This window comes from Corvus kubaryi, unplaced genomic scaffold (genome assembly GCF_017639235.1).
Source record: "Corvus kubaryi isolate FWS band 111438036 unplaced genomic scaffold, C.kubaryi_AGA036_p1.0 37236, whole genome shotgun sequence".
Classification (NCBI taxonomy): domain Eukaryota; kingdom Metazoa; phylum Chordata; class Aves; order Passeriformes; family Corvidae; genus Corvus; species Corvus kubaryi.
Window position 1 is genome coordinate 2,206,024 of NW_024581067.1, and position 18,210 is coordinate 2,224,233.

Below are 18,210 nucleotides of genomic sequence, written 5' to 3' on the forward strand. Positions count from 1 at the left end.
GCAGGAACTCTTTGTGGCACAGCATCATCCCCACACCACAGCTCAACGTGGGGTTCAGCGCTGCCGTGACACAGGAAAGAGTTTTCCAGGGATTTCTGCAATTCAGATACACTTTAAAAGAGATATTCATAGCCGTTTTCCTCCTCAGACCTTGCCAAATGCTTTTTTTTGCATCCCTACATACCAGCTTCAGCAGTCCCCAGTGGCCATTGCCAGCAGTTTGAGGGCTTACTACAAGCTATCATAATGAAGCACCTTTTGGTTTCTGATCAATACCTCAATGTTGTGCTGCTCAGGGCTGATCAATGTCCTGCACCTTGGAGCTCAGGGCAACAACAGGACACACTGTGGTGATCACATAAAGGGGCAGGCAGACGTACAGGCCAGACTGGTTCCCTTAATTAGCTTGTTCCATTATTTTTCCGTGTGTGCTCATCTCTTTGCCTGCCTTAGGTTCCTCCTGTAGTCAACCCTGCTCCTGTGCAGTCCCAAAAGCTGTTCCCTACTTCCCATAACCAGTGCCCTATTCCCATGGACACCATCCTCAGCTTCCAGGTGATCTCAAGCCCTTTTCCTGAGTTCTGTAATTCTAGCTCAGGTAGCAGTGCAGTCAAAAAATCACTGGACTTTGTGTGACTAACTGCCTGGGAAGTCATTCATTGCCAACATATACTTGCTTACTTTTATTACAGGTGGCCATTCCAAATATTTCACATATTTAAGGCATATAACAAAATTTGGCAGAAGTCCAATGTGAAAATTTCCTGAACCACAAAAGAAAGATCTCTGCTAAATAGGAAGGCTGCTACCATGTAGTTTCCTGTAGATTTAAGTAAAAGAAAGGCTAAATGTATCATACATATACACAGAAAAACTGATTTTCCCTGGAAATGATTGTCCTCTTTTGTTGTCAAATTATTGTGTATGTTTAAGGCATGTTGCGGGAAAATAATTGCTTATAAAACTGGTGTATTTCCATCACGTGCAATGTCTCCAATGCATGTAATTCACTGGAAAATTCTTTCCTGTGTCACGGCAGCGCTGAACCCCACGTTGAGCTGTGGTGTGGGGATGATGCTGTGCCACAAAGAGTTCCTGCCCTCAGTGCTGTGTGCCCAGTCCTGCTCTGACAATGGCATCACATCGCGGCAGCAGCGCGAGCCCAGCCCTCAGGTCTCACTCATGCATCTCAGCACAGGGGCAGCAAAGCCCTTTTCTGAGGGGAGTAACGAGAAACCTGGGCAGTGTGGAGCCATGGTGGTTGAAAGTGTTAAGACAGCACCAAAAAATCACTATTTACTGCAAGTTCATGCAAAGACGTGAAGTTTATCTCAGGGTGTGAGGGCTGCCAGCTGCTAAAGCCCATGGCAGAATGTGAGGAAAGCATCTCAGATCCCCATGAGGACAGATCTACCCAGCCATCAGCTGCTGACTCCAGGAGACAGTGGAGATCAAACTACTGGTCTGTGGCAGTGAAGCTTGCTTTGACATAATCCACAATCAATTCTTGCTACTGCTGCAAGAACCAGGCTAGAATCATCTCACATGAATTACATAACAATTATGAACGGCATGCATCTAAGTCTGACTTACAGCTCAGGGCTGACAGTCGAAGTGCTTGTGCCATCCCTGCAGAAGTTGTCTCGTGCTCTCTGTCCCTAAACATTCTTTCAGAGGTGCTCTGCGCACCACCACAACAAACCACAGCCCTCACCCAACCAGGGGTGCTTTGCCTGGAGCTGTGCAAACACAACTGAGCTGCTCTGTTGGTATTTTTGGCCTCACTCATCTCTCAGGGCAGGACATCAAGAGGCAAACATTGTCTGCTAACAAAAAGCTGCAACGCATGGCATCACTACAGGAACACTGCAATCCCTTTCATTTATTCAACCGAAAATTGCCCTAAATGAAAGATCTCCAGCCATATGCCAGCCTCAGTGTTCAGAGGCTCTCAAACAAATTATAGGCTCATACCTCAATGTGCTGGATATCAGCACTGCCCCAAGGAAACAGCAAGGGCTCACACTGAGCTAAGAGAAGGCAGCAGAGTTCCTCCATACAAAGACAAGGGTACAGCACTGGAATACAGCAAATCAGAAGGGGTGCCTCAGAGATTTATTGCTTATGGTATGTTGATGATGCTGAGCAAGGTGACAGCGCCGTAATTGTCAGTGATCTCATGTTCAGAACAACTCAAACAAGGCACCAGACATCAGTTTCCAGATCTGAGTGTGCGTGTCTGATTGGGAGACCAATTGTAATGCTGGTTTTCAACACCTTTTTTCTTCTTTTTTAATAGATTAGATGACAGTATATACTTCAAACAAAGGTATTATTCCTGCTGGTTGTCAACTGATTCTGGAACACCAGAAATTCTGGCCTGCTAGTGATGTGGCTAACCCTACAGGAGATGTGCAAGCATTATTTTTAAAACACAACCTGTGTTGGGGATATGGAAGTTACATAAAAATTTAAAAACACAGGGTAACAGTGTGTGTGTGATGGGTGCCAGGTACAGTAGGAAAGAATTATCCCTACCACATCTGGAAGATCTTGATGATAGGAGTTATGTAGGCACACTTCATAAAACAGCTTTAACTAAGTACGTTTAGGAAGTACATTTCAGACTGCAAGAAGGAGCTCTTCCAGATGGTGAGAGAGGGTTAAGCAGGTTTACTTTGGAAACTTAAATTGTAAATTTTCCAAAGCTTTGGGATACTCTGCCATGCTCTAAAAGTTAATCAATTTAATATTTACCAACACATAATACATTAAATTTTACATAATATTTAATAACATACAAAATACCATTTTTAGAACACTTGAATTCACCTATGGACTCCAGCATATTCCAGAGGCAGGAACAACCTAAAGCGACTATCAGTGCACATTTCCAAAAATTAAGCCAATGTTGCTTACCCAGTATGTAAGAATTCAATGTAAGTTTTTAAAACAAATATTTCAACTGCTAAGCTTAAGGACATCCTCAGAGCAATTTTCAGTATCAACATCAACAACAAAAAATGTGCATCCCTCCATCCTTTTAAGTCCGTATTGCACATTCCGTGTTAAGTCACAGGGACTTTTGCTGTCTACTTACTCTGTGTTTGTTATGCTAACAGGTGCCAACACTTCCATTTAATCCAATCTGGAATGTCTGCTGTATCTTCCTGTGCCTTCCTGTGTCTATGTATGGCAAGCTAAGCATGCCCAGCTCTAAGACGCCTACAGCTACACAGCTTTGGCTCCTCCACAAGCTGCTGTACAAGCAGCAGCTTTTAATTTAGCTTCCCTGAGTATTTAACAGGGGGCACTGAAATGGATTAAGCCTTTCTGTGCACCCAAATGGCTGCTACGGGTTTAAACACACCCAGCCTGCCGAATAGATTTGCTACTACTTTGTAGCTGGGAGAGGTTTGTTGCTCCGGGTGCCGGGGTGTTTCTGATGAAACAAACACGAACAGCACGGCTCCCACCCTGTCTCAGCAGCAGGGCTGAACTCATGCGTTGCCCAGAGGCAGCAGCACCAGGACATCAAAGCAGCACAGGGGTGGCCCAGCTCTGCCCGACACATGGACCCACTCACTGCGGTGACAGTTTACACCACCACGTATTTCCTATCTCACCGGGACCAGGCAGCTCTAGGAACTGCCAACTCCATCTGCATAATTAAAATCTGCAGCCACTCCTGCCTGTGAAGGAGAGCTTTATAAAGCAGGGAGAGATCCAAGATTTCCAGCACAGCCACCTGGTAGAGGACAAGGGGCATAAAAGGAAAATAGGAGAGGCATTGAGACTCTTGGCTGGTAGAAAAGGATATTGTAGTCTACTGACAGTTACAGCCATAAGAATTTGTTCTGTGAGACAGACTTTGTTCAATATAAACACTGTCAACAACTAAGTCCGCAGTCACTGACAAAATGCGTTTCAAGTATCTCACTAAATTAGTTTTTCCCCTTTAAGTCCTTACTTTAAAAAACAGCAACAAAAAAAAACACCCAAGAAACAATGTTATGACATGACATACTCTATTGTGGCACATTGTAATCCCAACGTTGAAAACAAGAGAGAGTGCCAATAATTCCAGGCTGAAACTTTCCATATTTTTACCTTAGTAGCCTTGTGCTTTTCTCAAATAGTTCATGGAAAGTGCTGGTGCTTTAAGCACATTTAACACTCCCCAGTTTCCCAAATAACAAGTAAAAATGAACACACACCGACATTTTCACAACATGAGTAATCTACAATAGAAGCTGCAGGTTACACATAACACACATGCAGAACTGGATACTATTATTCATATACGTATTACTGATTAATTAATTTGATGGGTTCATGATTCAGGGGATTTTAAGAGGGTAAAGGGAGCAGCCTGAATCTGATAAGTGTTTTTAATCATATGAGTCGATTACATTTGAATACTCTTCTTTGGAAGCTCTCAAAACTCCCTTTCAAATATGTTTTCCATTAATTATCCACACTTCCCTCAGCACTCCACCCCACTCATATCCTTCCTGACCCGGGTGACTTAAAAATAACCTTGAATCAAGAAAGAACATCAGGAAATATAAATGGAAATGGCAGCTGATCAACCCTTAATAAAAGGTACATGGTATTAAAGCAGATCAGGCACCTGGTCCCACTTGATATATTTAGAAAAGTCTACTGAAGTCACTTAGATTAAATAATCCACTGCTGTGAAATTACATCAGGTAAAGGACAGGCATTTATTGTATGTCTTTGATGTAAGAAATACCATTTATGTATTTTTATAAAATTAAGTGGAGTAAGAATAAACAAGCCTTCACAATGCTGGGCTGTGCTGGGAGATGTTCCAGATTTATACGTGATGCACCTTCAGTACCGGGTATGTATTCCCCAAATATACCTCAGGGGGAGGAGATTAAATAAAAAGCCACCTGAGTGAACAGCAGGGACAAGTAAAGGGTAAGGGGAACATTGGAAAGAAAAGGGGTAAAGAAGTGACACACACTGGAGCCAAGGTGAGTCCTTCTGACAGCGTCTGGAACATCGTAAAGCTGAACAGCCACTTCTCCCTCTGTGCTTCTACCTCCGTAATGACACAGCCTGAAGAAGACCCACAGTTACTGTACACTTCCCAGGGCAGCAAAACTAAGTATTTTGAAAATACTGTTGCTGCTCAGCACAAGGAGAATACAAAGGCAGAAAACCACTGAATTACAGATATATTCCAAGTAACTCAAGACAAGGAAAAAAGGCTTCAGCCTGAGTTAGCAGCCGTTATATCACATTCTGTTCATTAGCGCAAAAAGTTTAAAGTTAAGTTTATTCTAGTTGCACAATTTTTTCCTGCTACAACTTAAACGTGAGCCAAACCAGAATGACTACTTCAAATTTAAATCAGATGGGAAATGATTAAAAAGAAAACAACCTCTCTCGGTCCCCCAGCAAAAAAAAGAACTGAAAATACATGCCACATACATGGTGCAGTTAACGTGTGCACTACAGAAAAAAGCAGATCACAAGCACAAAAACACAGAAAGAGTTTTCATCTTTTTAGTTTACAGTAAACTCTTAAGAATTCGGAATTTTTTTTATGGTTCTCAGTAACACATCAGTTAAGATGCTGAGCCAATAGTAAATTTCTTCCAGAAAGAAGACAAGACTGATCACTGTACAGCAACTTGAAACAATGTCCTGGCATATATATTTCTTTTCACACGTGATTCCACTTCCTGACAACAAGCAGAGAGGAAAATTTAAGAAAGCAGAGTGGGAAGCCGTGCTGGTTTTCCTTACAAAAAAAATTCCTACTATTTGGGCCAACAGGCCCATCTTAGAACTAAATGTCCTGGGTGAAGGTTCAATATCTTTTACTTGTCCTCAGGACCTGGTCGTTCAGAGAGTTTCAATCCACATCACTGTTGAAGGCTATTAGGCTGGTCAAGCATGATTTCCCCTTTCTAGATCCCCACTGACCACTCCAGATCACCCTCTTGCCCTCATGTGTGTGGAAATGCTTTCCAGGAGGATTTTCTTCATCACCTCCCCAAGGACTACAGTGAGACTGGTGGTCCTGTACCACCCTAGACCTCCCTAGTTGCCATCCCCAAAGACACAAGGGATATCTGCTCTCTTCCAGTCCTCAGGAACTTCTCCCAATTACTATGACCACTCTACAACTTTCAAGGTTCACTCAAGCAAAAAGTCTGGATGCCACTGGACTGCATTAAGAAATCACTGAAGAATATGGATGGATTCAAAGTCAAATAGGTTTGTGCTCCTGAGTCACTTAAGAATTTAGAAAATCCTGAATTTTTATATGACACCACAGCAATTTATAGAAAAAACATTAGCTGTTTTTACTGCATATAACGGTCAAATGCTGACATTATTGTAAGGTGGGAAAGTATAAATATCAAAACATATTAGGGAAGATGAAAAAACACAATTCAAAAAGATGAGGTGTCTTACACTGCTCAGAATAAGAGGACTTGGTTGCTTACAGTTCTCCACCCACCTTGAAAACAGCAGCCAAAAGTCAGGATCTCTCAGCCAGGAGAGGAAGAGATGTCCACAGAAAGAAATAAAATGTAGTTGCCCTGGAAGCTGCTGAAGCAACTGCACAAGTAGGACACAATGAGTTGGAGAATCCATGAGAAAGGACACAAATGATGAACTAAGTCCTACACAGGTTCTTGGCTCTATTCCTGCTCACACCTGGAGTCTTTTTCTGTCCTGGTCCCAATGAGGGGAGCACAGGGACTGACCAAGCTTATCCAGAGCTCCCAGCACTGCATATGAGGCAACTTGGAAGAACCACATTAACATTTGTGGGGCAGAAACCAGGCCAGGAAGATGAATCAAAAGCAGTTTGAAATTTACATGAGGTAAAACAAATGCTGAAGGGAAAGGGTCAAAGAGAGGGACACCAGAAAGAGGAAGGAAATGTGTGAACAAAGATATGATATTACCCTGACAATGAATTTCAGTTATTAAAAAACTCATACATTCACCCTTCTAACGCAAGCAGTATTAAGAGGACCTGCAACAATTATAAATAACTTACAAAAGAAATACGAGGAATAAGAACTCTTCCCAATCTCAGCCAAGTGCATCAAAACCCAACTGTCTGAAACAGTGTTGTACAACTGAGACCAGCAGGACTAGAGAGAATATTGTGACTGGAAGGACAAACCTGCAAGGTGCACCCAACAGATCCCAGTGGCAGAGGGAAATGAAGCCATGAATTAGAAGAGGAACAGCCCAGACACAGGACGGGGGACCTGGCACTTCTCAGGTCTTGCCGTGTGCTCTTCCCATGTGCAGAAACTTGGACGTGACACCTCGTGACTAATGTGGGAACCACTCCCGTGTCAGCCATGTAGCCACAGCTGAACACCCTAAAAGGCTGCAGGACAAACAAACATCCCCATGCAGATGGTGTCACCCATATGCCAGCATATGGGATGGAATTCCTCATATTAGGCTGGTTTATGTCTCCAGAAGTTATAGCAGACAGGAAGCTGATTCATCAGGAGGCCACAGGGTGAGAGAGGCTCAAGAGGCAAGCAACTCACGACACAGAAAATGGAGACAATTATCCTTCTACTTTGTATCACCCAGGTTATGAACACATGTAAGATATACATTCAAACACCCTCAAAAAAGTAAAAGTAAAACAAAAAATCAAAGACATATTTGCAGAAAGTCAATGATCTTTAGGAAAACCTGTTTGAACTCGGTGCTTATTTTTTTCCCCTCCTTTCTACGGGAGGTAAATACATTATTTGTCTCACACAGAACCACCTGGCATCACTCTCAATTCGTCAGGTCTCTCTGAGTGGCTGTTGTGCCTTGTTCCCTTCACTGGGAGCCACAGCCACAATCAGCTGCTGAGCCACAGGATGCAGAGCAGCATCCAGGCAAGATCCTCTCTCTCTAAATCATTTCAGGATCGTCCTAGTGGTGCAGACACGACCTCTGGCAGGTCTGCAGCCACTCTGGCACTGCTGACAGCAGAGCTCTCTCAGGTCACTGCGCATTCAGGGCTGGAAGTGCTGGACACCAGCGAGCCTGGGCTGCCCTCAGGCCAACAAGTAATGCTCTTACGAAACTCCTGTCTGCAGCAGGCAGCAAAGACATGAGGAAAAACCCTCACTTAGGCCTGCAAGCTTACACCCATCGCAACAAAATATCTGCACCCAAACAAATTGTTTCTGTGTGGTTGTCTCCGAAACCTAAGTCATGGGTCAAAAAAGCTCCATTTCTTACAAGCTTTTGCACGTCAGTTTCATGTCGGTTTTTAGTCTGGGTTTTTTAGTGGGTTGTTTTTTTGGTTTTGTTTTGGGGTTCTTTTTTTAAGTTTTTGGCATTAGGTTGCAAAGCCAGGTACAGAGAGGTGATGAGAAACACGGTGTTTGAGGCTGCCCGGTGCAGTGTGAATTCAGTCCCACGTGTGCAAACAGCAATTGCAGCAGTTTTTTAGAGCATTCTTCTCTCAGGAGATCCTGGTTCAGTCACCACATATAAGTGAGACGTGATCTGATTCTTGGGTGCATGTCTCCTGCACACTAATCAGCAGAGTTCAGAAACTTCTTACATCATATCCTGTGACACCTCTCATTACATCATTCAGACGCTTCCCTAGAATTAACACATTTATTTTCACAACAGCCAGTGAGGTAAGAAAGAATTACTGCAAAAATGGTCAGCGCAAACCACAGCAGTTCTGATGCAACTCAGTTTGGATGCCTGGTGAGAAAAACCATTGACCTTTGGTGTTTAAGTGGCACTTTCGTATTTTAACCACTACATTCACAGAGATTGGTTCTGCCTCTCAACATGCCTACTTCCTGAGCCAAGCTGGGTCCCCGAAAAGGATTGATTAATTACTGTATTAATCACAATCACAATTCTCTTCTGACTATTCTACAGCAAAGGAGGCCCTGTTATTTCTCTCAGCCATCACGTACTTGCTGGGCCAAGAAAGCACAACTGCAAGACCTCAGTGACACAAAACCAGCATAAAAATCTGGTAACTCACACACATAGGGCTCAGTCCCACCCCAGGAGCCCTCACTTGCCTGACATTCCTGTTCAAGCTCTCAGAACAGGAAACAATACTTCAGATATCAAATGCAACTGCTTATCACCTACAGTGTTTGGTATCACTCCAGTGCCATTTAGCACTGCTTTTCCCTTCACCTGCACACGCAAACACCTGCATGACCAGTGATGATACTGCACAGCTATCTCTGCTGGAACCCTCCACTCCTCTGTTACTTCTTCTCCCATCATTCTCGCAAGAGAGCTTTGCAGTTGGCCTACACATTTTTAGTTCTCCTTAATAGATTTATTAAGAAGAAGCATTTTTAATAGTTCAATAAAATTGTTCCATGAGTGCCAAATTGAAGAGAACATGACTAGTGCAAAAGAAGGTTGCAATTTTCTTGTCATGCCTTATCCTCCATGAATGCAGAGGGTTAAAAATAAATTCTGATTCAATTCTGGAGGACATCAGAGACACCCTGTCAAAGGTGTTGAACATGATCCCCAAAATTCAGAGAAGAATATAAAATCTTCGGCATTCACTGAAACAGGAGAAACAACTTGTGTAAGGCAGAGGAAGTGAACAGAAATCAGAATGAAAAGAACCAGTGGTTACCAGCAGACATCCTAAATTTCCAAGAGGTGAGGATCCAACATACTCCTGAAACCCCAAAAACAGCAACAGCGTGGTGTATTTTAGGATCCAACACGGGAAATGTCAGAACAGATGCAAACATCCAGGATGGGGTGACCAATTCCCCAGACTCCACTGGCTCCCCTGGCCAGGACTTCACTGTCTGCCACAGGATCCGGCTCAGGTGGGGCTCCCAGAGTCCTAGCAGCAGCACCCTGTCCTACATTCCACTCCTGCATGGCTATAGACATCTACAGAGAGCTTATCATTTACTCACAGAATGCTAAATCGAGGCACAACATTTTAAAAATGCAACATAATGAACTAAATATAATGAATTAAAGCAATTCAACAAGCTTGCTGAGTTCAAAAGATTGCAAAGGGCACACTGCAGTGCAATGGAAATGTTGCACTAATTCAAGAACTTGAATCATACTAGTTCAAGCCTGCAGAGTAATTAATCAGATAATTTCTGTTACCCAGACATTATATGACAGTCAAAAATCTCAGAAGGCAAAAAATGGGCAAAAGTCACAGTTCCACAGCACCATGAGAAAATAAGGAGACAATATAATTCTAGATTTTTTTCAACAGTTACAGCATTTACCTCTTCAAACACAATCCCTTTTTTTTTTTTTTAGGATGTAGTGGAGCTGATCAGATCTACCACCAAAAAAAAAAAAAAAAAAAAAACAAAAACCACTTCCAGAAGTAAAATTAAAAACGATAATATAGCTCAGTTCAGAATTGGCAGTTTATAAACACTTCCTAAAAAAACTCAGTTGGTTCTGAGCTCATGGCAAACACCAAAAGATACTGAAATGGCTGGACTGACTTGGGGAAGCCTCTGCTTCTATAAATACTGATTCTGTAGCTCAAACAGAAAACCTTATGGGATTGGTAAGTTAAAAAAAAAAAAAAAAAAGAAAAAAGAAACATTGGAAGCTCAATTGCAAGCATATGTTCCTACACATTTAGTGCAGAGGCACAGTGTTAAAAAAACCCATCCCTGGATCAGTCCTCAGCATCAGTAATGGCTGGTACACAGTAAGAACTGGGAAGATGTACTCCCTAAAACCTCATGTTCCTCCGGGGACAGGGACAGGCAGCGTACTCCTGAGCTGCTGACCCACGGCCCCACGAACACCAGCACTGTCCTCGACCCCGACAAACCCTACCCACCTCCTCCGCGGGTCGGCACCTGGGTGCCAACAGCTCACCACCACTTAAAACACAAACTGAGAGCACCCGGGACATTCGGGCGGGAAAGGGGTTTGAGCAGCCTCGGGGTGCTCAGCACCGTGTGCTTTCTGGCAGCCACATCTGCTCAGGAGGGAAACAAGGGCTGCGGGATCGGCACTTCGGGCCTGGCCGCCTCCACAGCCTCTGTGGGGATCCGCTGCTCTGAGGGGGATCCCCTGCTCTGAGGGGGATCTGCCGCCTGAGGGGGATCTGCCGCCCTGAGGAGGATCCGCCGCTCTGAGGGGGATCCGCCACCCTGAGGGGGATCCACTGCTCTGAGAGGGATCTGCCGCCCTGAGGGGGATCCACTGCTCTGAGGGGGATCTGCCGCTCTGAGGGGGATCCACTGCTCTGAGAGGGATCTGCCGCCCTGAGGGGGATCCACTGCTCTGAGGGGGATCTGCCACTCTGAGGGGGATCTGCCGCCTGAGGGGGATCTGCTGCTCTGAGGGGGATCCACTGCTCTGAGGGGGATCTGCTGCTCTGAGGGGGATCTGCTGCTCTGAGGGGGATCCACCACCCTGAGGAGGATCTGCCGCCCTGAGGGGTATCTGCTGCTCCAAGGGGGATCTGCCACTCTGAGGGAGATCTGCTGCTCCAAGGGGGATCTGCTGCTCTGAGGGGGATCCACTGCTCCAAGGGGGATCTGCCACTCTGAGGGGCTCCTTCTGGACCCAGGGGCACACTCAGAGTGGCTGGAGGGCCACAAGGCCACAGGGTCCTGCAGGGACCCACCCTCAGCACCACCCCACGCACTGGAATCCATAAACCATGGAATGGTTGGAATGACGGGATCACAGGATCACCTAGGCCACAAAACACCTCCAGGATCACTGAGTCCAATGGCTGACCCAGCACTGAACCACGTCCAACTGGTTACCAGCCTGCTAAAAAATGATGGAAAAAATAAGAAAGATCAATTTTTAAAGTTAAATCAAGGCAAATTAAATGAATGAAGTACAATTATTCAGTAAATTAGGGACTGAGTTGCTATTTTGTGCTCAGAATTTGCTTTCTACAGATGTCCTCTTACATTTGAGGAACTAAACAGATTAAGCCGAGTCAATGCAACTCCCTCAATAAAGGAGACGAAATGAAATGAGCAGTAACACTGGCTATAAAACAGGTGGAAGAATGAAAGTCATGTTAAAGCGTTACAGTGCTTTATTTGAAATTTATTTTGAGTGTTCTCATCACCAACATGAGCCAAAGGGAGGTTCTGGTCACCTTGCACATCCCTGGCATGACATTTAAGGTTGGGACTGTGCAACACATTATTTTAACATGGTAAGTGATTGACATTTTTGGTCTTTATGCTCTGGGATTTTGCATTTCCAAATAAGGTCTAACCTGTGCTTCCAGTCACTCAGTCACTGACATTTCACCTGTTAGCTAAAAGCATTTCCCAGCAACTCCACAAATAAGCCCTTGCCAAATGTCATTTGCCTTGGGATCTAATTATCATCCAATAACTTAATTACACATTATGCACTTCTGTTAGAGCACATTGTAATATTTCAGGATCTTACAATACCTTGCAGGGAAATGCTGAGGACTTCACTCCATGGCTTCTATTCAATAAAACTCTGTCTCACCAAAATCTGGTCTTATTACCCTCAGTCCCAATGTCCCTGTAATTCCCCTCTCACACATTCAGGTGGGGTCTCTTGTTGCACTCAAGGGTGACCAACAGTGAAGAACAGAAAACAATGGATCAGGCTTGGGTTCCTGACCAAAGTAATTTCACGTGGATTAAGGTTGCCAAAGGTTTAATAATAAGCTATTAAATGTCATCAATATTCTCCAGGTTATGTCTGTGTGGATTTAACTAACCTTTCAGGAGGAAGGCATGTCAAAAATAAACTACACCTACCTGTAACTCGATTATCAACTGTGTAGGTTCACGCTTCCACAGTTACAAACAACCCATTTGGTAACATGACAGAAGAAACATAACGTTTTCAAGAGTTAGGAGGAAATGCCTAAATTTTTCCAGAACCGCAATAAATATGGCTGTGAGATTTTCCTGTTCTTCTCTATATTCACAAAATGTGCTCACTACTAAGCAAATACAAAGCATTAGTCAAAGAGCAAAATTCAGTCCCTGGATAGATCACAGGGGTTTTTTTACTTTTTTGTTTTGTTGTTGGTTTGGGTTGGGTTCTTTTTAGTTTGTTTGTTTGGGGTTTTATTAATTTTTGTATTTATTTCCCACCTGTTGCCTTAGGTCACAGGGGACACTGTAAATTCACTTTTCATTTCTTCACAAAGACAAAGAGGCAACCCCTTGGCTGCACAGTGCCAGTGACTCGTTCTCTGTTACCCCTTAAAGATAAACCAGAAAAGTTTGAGTGTATTTGGTGAATGTGCCCACAAACTGTATTGTCCCATGGCAGTGACTGAGGGACAGCATGGGGACAGGGGTAACCTGGGAAAGTGAACAAGAGCAGGATACCCCAAAGTTGTCTTCACACAAGAACCATTTAGAGACTGCCATGAGAAGATCTTACAAACACATTAACCCCCAGAGCACTAACAGCCATCTTTTTTAATTAACTGCTTCTGTTGAAGGTAGTCCACTAAAAAATAAAGTTTGGAGAAAACAAAACCACAACACATCTTTTTTTTTTTTGCTTGTCAGATGCTGAGAAGATAAACTCATCTATTATTATGTAATTGCTCCTGAAAATTTCTAAAACATGGTGATCTCTGGCATGCCTTTTACTGGAACATCAGAGGGAGTTACCTGCCCACATGCAAGCAATAAGATTTATGGACAATACTAATTCTGAAGGTACCAAAAACCCACCACTCCTCAGCCATTTACAACATTAAACAGGCACAGGACGCTGAGCAGCGCAGGGGGGTTGCCCAAAAAATGTGAATAACTTTTAATTAATTACATCTTCATTTAAAAATGCCCTTTAATGCTGTTGCTAGGTTAAACATACATTAAACTAGCTGAGAGGAACAGCAAAAGCTGTTGATGGCATGTGCCAAAGCATGTATGTAAAACAGAGAGGTTCCAAACACCGCAAAATCACTGTGTCCTCTACAAAATCAGAGCTACAGTAGGCAGAAAAAAATTCAAATGATTGGATTCTGTTAATCTGTGGGGACATGGACTTAATACTGCATTTAATTTTGCTAAGTGGGAGGAAGATTATTGCAGGCAAGATACAAAGAATATCTCAGCTCTAATCATGTAACATTTACAACCTTAAATACTCTAAGACAGTTATTAATAACAGTATCAGAATATTTCCATGTATTCAATGCACAGTTATGAAAGAAACTAAACATACAGGCCTCCTCCCAATGCAGACAATAATAATAATGTTAATATTTACATTCCTCTAATCACTTGTTTCCACTAGTATTAAAAAAAATATTTGTGAACTTGCTGGATAACAAGTGCCAGCCTTCAGTGAAGCACTGAAGAAAGCGTGATTTGGGGCATTTTGCTTCACTTTTGAAAGAGACTAACTGCTCACTGAAACAAAGCCATTCTCTTTCCAGAGGTTTTGAAAGAAAAGCTGAAACTTATTCTCATCAAGTCTCTCAGTGCCACAGTGAAGGACTTGTTGGGAGCTGCACTTGTTTACAACCCTCAATTCCCATGAGAAGAAGCAGTTTAACTAAAATAAGAAGCTTTCTGCGCGTAGTATTCACATGTCCTAATTTGCTGTTTTGAAACACAGCTTCTTCCACATTGTTATTCTTTCAATAAATCTGTGTCTTCTTTTTCTGTCTGAAATGTGAAATCAGAGCGTACAGCTACACCGGTTTTGGTGTTTATGAAAACTCCTCTAAAATCTGAGGGAGATCAAAACACTTCCCTTTAAAGACAAAAATTTCCTCAGCAGATCATTTAGTATATGCAGCATACTCAGTTTGATCACACATTTCCAGAATACCAGTTGATTCACTCTTGATGCAGTCATTATTAAGACAGGTCTGTACTTTTAACACAATGTTCTTTGAAGCAAATATCCTTCTGAAGGAAAAAAACATACTAATATATTAATGGAAAAGACAAAATAAGAGCATTCTGCCATTGTAATTGTTTTTCAAGCTCTTAATGCTGCAATATTGGAGCAAATCTTATGAAGGCATTTGGCATCTTCCACAGAATGGTGGTTCCTGTAACACTTTAATGTCCCTTCATGATGGGCTGCTGGAAGGGCCTAGCAGCACCAGCAGTGGTGAAAGGTGTTGCTATCCAGCACCTGGGATTGCTGGGAGATGGGACACCCAAACCTGGACACACCTGTTGGCCAAAATTCTGTGTCCTGTGTAGGACAGAACAGCCAACACTCGTCCCACTGAGCTCTGACAACTTAGAGAGTTGTACCTGGCACATGGCTTGACAATCAATCCTCAAACAACTGAAAATCAACATTGAAAGGATCTGCAAGGTAAGGAAAATAAAATCTATTTGTCCCACGAGCATTTTCCATAATCTTTATTACATAACTTGGAGAAAATGCACTGCTTTTTCAAATATCCACTCAAAGTATGCTGATGAAGCTCCCTCACGTGATTAATTCTTCTTTCTCTCCCTCATTTGTGTAATTCTATAGCACATATCACTCTAATGTCCAAGTTACTCAGGTAAATAAAACCTGGACTAAAGGAGATAACTTTTTTCTGGTCTCCTTCCTTTGGAGAAAAGAGATCGGATTCTTCAAAAACTGCCACAGAGCTTCTCTTTTTCCTTTCATTCCATTGATACATTTGTGTGGTAAAATCAAAGCAGATTAAATCTGTGCAGTTTTTTTTACACTGCCAGGAGTTAGCATGTGCAATACTGACTTTTCATTATCATCTGATTAAAGTACATTTGCCTGCCTCTGTTAATAAACTGAAGATTCATGGTTTATTACTTTACACCTTTAAGAATATGTACACATTTTCTAAGTGAAGAAGACTGCTTAATTTTCAAATCTTTCTCTTTTTATCTTGTGATGGATTAGTTCTAGTCACTGAGGGAATTTCCTGCACACCTTAGCAAAGATTTATATCTATATGTATATACAACAAGGGTGCATTTCAAGGAGTAAACATCTCTAAAAGCTACTAACACTCAAAAGCTTTGAATAAAGCTCTGGATCAATCAAAAGGTGAACAGAAAAAGATACTTCTTGATGATCTGCCTTGAAAATTCAAACTAGCATCCCATGAAAAAAAAATTAAGCATTCTTCTGTCTCTTTAATAGCAGTCTGCTATTCTTGAACATGCCAACATAGCTGATGTTTGAAGCAATAAAAGCTCAGCTTCCTGCCCTGTAATTATTACTAGATGTTATTATGAACAACTCATTCATCACTATAAAAGCACAACGTAAGGCTCCCAGAAAATAGATATGGAAAATATTTGTTTTCATGCAGTTCTCTTAGTCAAGCTGCAGTTTAACAACATCACTGATAAGTGTAGTAAGCCAGTGCAAAGCAGGCAGGGCAACATCCATGTTTAATTTCATCTGGGTATCCTCCAGGACTCCATTTATAATGCTATAAAAACATGCCTCAAAGCAATAAGCAAGAATTGAAGGGTGAATATGACATAACTACATAACTACAACCATCCCAGCTCCCCAGAGTTCACTCACTTAACCATGTAACATTCAGAGGCTGCCTAAGCACACCAGGATTATTTCTAGGTGGGAAAAAAAGCACAAATATAAGACAAGGTTCTGAGCTCTCCTTGCAAAGTTACCACTCCAGAAAAGCTCAGAGATGTGCTGGGTTTCAGAGCATGGCTTTGGTCTGTGTCACTTTCTCACAACCATGAGGAAACACCTGGAGCCAGCTTGAAACCACACTCACTACAGTCACCCAAACTTCCCCAAACCAGTCAGACACCTGCTTGGCTTCTCCCATTCAGGGAGAAAGGCACCAGGGCACACCAGGACCAGATTCAAACACATCTCAAACAGGCAGTAAGATCAAGAATTCAGATGAGGCAACAGGAGGTGTGTGGTTAAGATACCCGATCTCTACCTACGCCGAACAACTACAGCGTCCTTTTCTTCCCGGTTATGTAATACACGAGAGTATTTAACCACTCGCTGGTTTGACACATACATGTCAAACAGATCAGCTTTGGGGAGGATCAGCTGGGGCCGCCGAGGGGCAGGGGGGAGTGAGCAGGAATTTGGCAATTCACGAGCTATGAATGGTCACCCCTCCGGGGAAGGAATCCCACCAAAGCCTTCAGCGGTCCTCGCCCCATGATAGCCGGGCAAGACCTGGATCGGGTGCTGTACCACCATTCCTATCTCAAGCACGATCGGCCTCACAACACCTGCCTGGCAAAGAACCTTCCCACTCCCGTGGGATGTCGCAGGCTGCAAATCAGGGTACGGGCTCACCCCGGCCGCCCGGCCGCCTGCTCGGCTGTCACACGCGTCCCCAAGGGGGAACTGAAAGACTGTTCTGCCCCCAGAGCATCGCTGGGAGAGGCGGCAGCTCCACAGAAAAGGGCTTAGTGTCTCCTGTGCTGCTTTGGGACTTTGGCCCCTCACACCCTCTATAAGCTGAGTTTGCTGAGAAATGTGTACGGCAGAAGTGTTGGCATCAAGATGAGTAAACATCTGGTTTGTGAGATGCTACTCTCCGGGCACCTCACTGAAATTCGGCGTGCTGTCACTGCGGGGGAAAAGAGAAGAGTCAGGGAGGAACGAAGAGTCATCAGTGAGGACACCAAAACCACCAGCTTCGCCACTTTGTGAGTAGCTACTGCTCCTGCCCGCGCCCCGGGAGCCACAGGAACTCCTGGCGGGGCCGGACCCGGGGGCGGCACCGCCGGGGGATGCGAGGGGGCGGCCCGAGCGCCTGGCTGTCCCTCCCCGCGTCCCCTCCACCCCCAGGGCGCGGGGCGGCCGCCGGGGTGGTACCTGCTTGTCCAGCGCGGCATCCTTGGCGCTGCCCGCGGCGCATCCCTTGGGAGCGGGCACCCGCTCGCAGTTGCAGCCCTCCAGCATGTACATGCCGGCGGGGCGGGCGCTCTGCTCGCCCTCGAAGTAGAAGAGGACGTTTTGGTAGAGGGCGAACCACTTCTCGTGCCAGCGGTTGGTCTCCGCCGTCTTCTTACTGAGATAGCCGCGCTTGGTGCCCTCCTTGCGGGCCAGCAGCGCCAGGTACAGGGCGTGCCCCTCGTTGTACCGCACGCTCTTCTGCATCGTGCCCGGAGCCCGCGGCCGCGGCGCAGCCTCGCCGGGCGCTCACGGAGCAATTCATGGGCTCCGGCACGCACCGACGGGGCGGCCCCGGCCCCGCGCCCCGCCCGAGTGTCCCCC

The 18,210-nt window shown here is 44.2% G+C and overlaps 1 protein-coding gene and 1 long non-coding RNA gene across 5 annotated transcripts in view; one reads left to right on the forward strand and one right to left on the reverse strand.

Annotated features, from left to right (window-relative positions):
* The window catches only part of RASGRF2 (Ras protein specific guanine nucleotide releasing factor 2), a 116,847-nt gene extending 98,658 nt beyond the window's left edge, over positions 1 to 18,189 (reverse strand). For all 4 annotated transcript variants that reach the window (XM_042023076.1, XM_042023075.1, XM_042023073.1 and 1 more), the window contains exon 1: positions 17,809 to 18,189. In XM_042023076.1, the coding sequence (XP_041879010.1) occupies positions 17,809 to 18,093 (285 nt within the window). In that variant the 5' untranslated portion in view covers positions 18,094 to 18,189. The remainder of the gene's footprint in view (positions 1 to 17,808) is intronic.
* LOC121662185 overlaps positions 16,812 to 18,210 on the forward strand; it is an 8,548-nt gene continuing 7,149 nt past the window's right edge. Inside the window, exon 1 of the long non-coding RNA XR_006015224.1 lies at positions 16,812 to 17,639. This is a non-coding gene — a long non-coding RNA (uncharacterized LOC121662185). The remainder of the gene's footprint in view (positions 17,640 to 18,210) is intronic.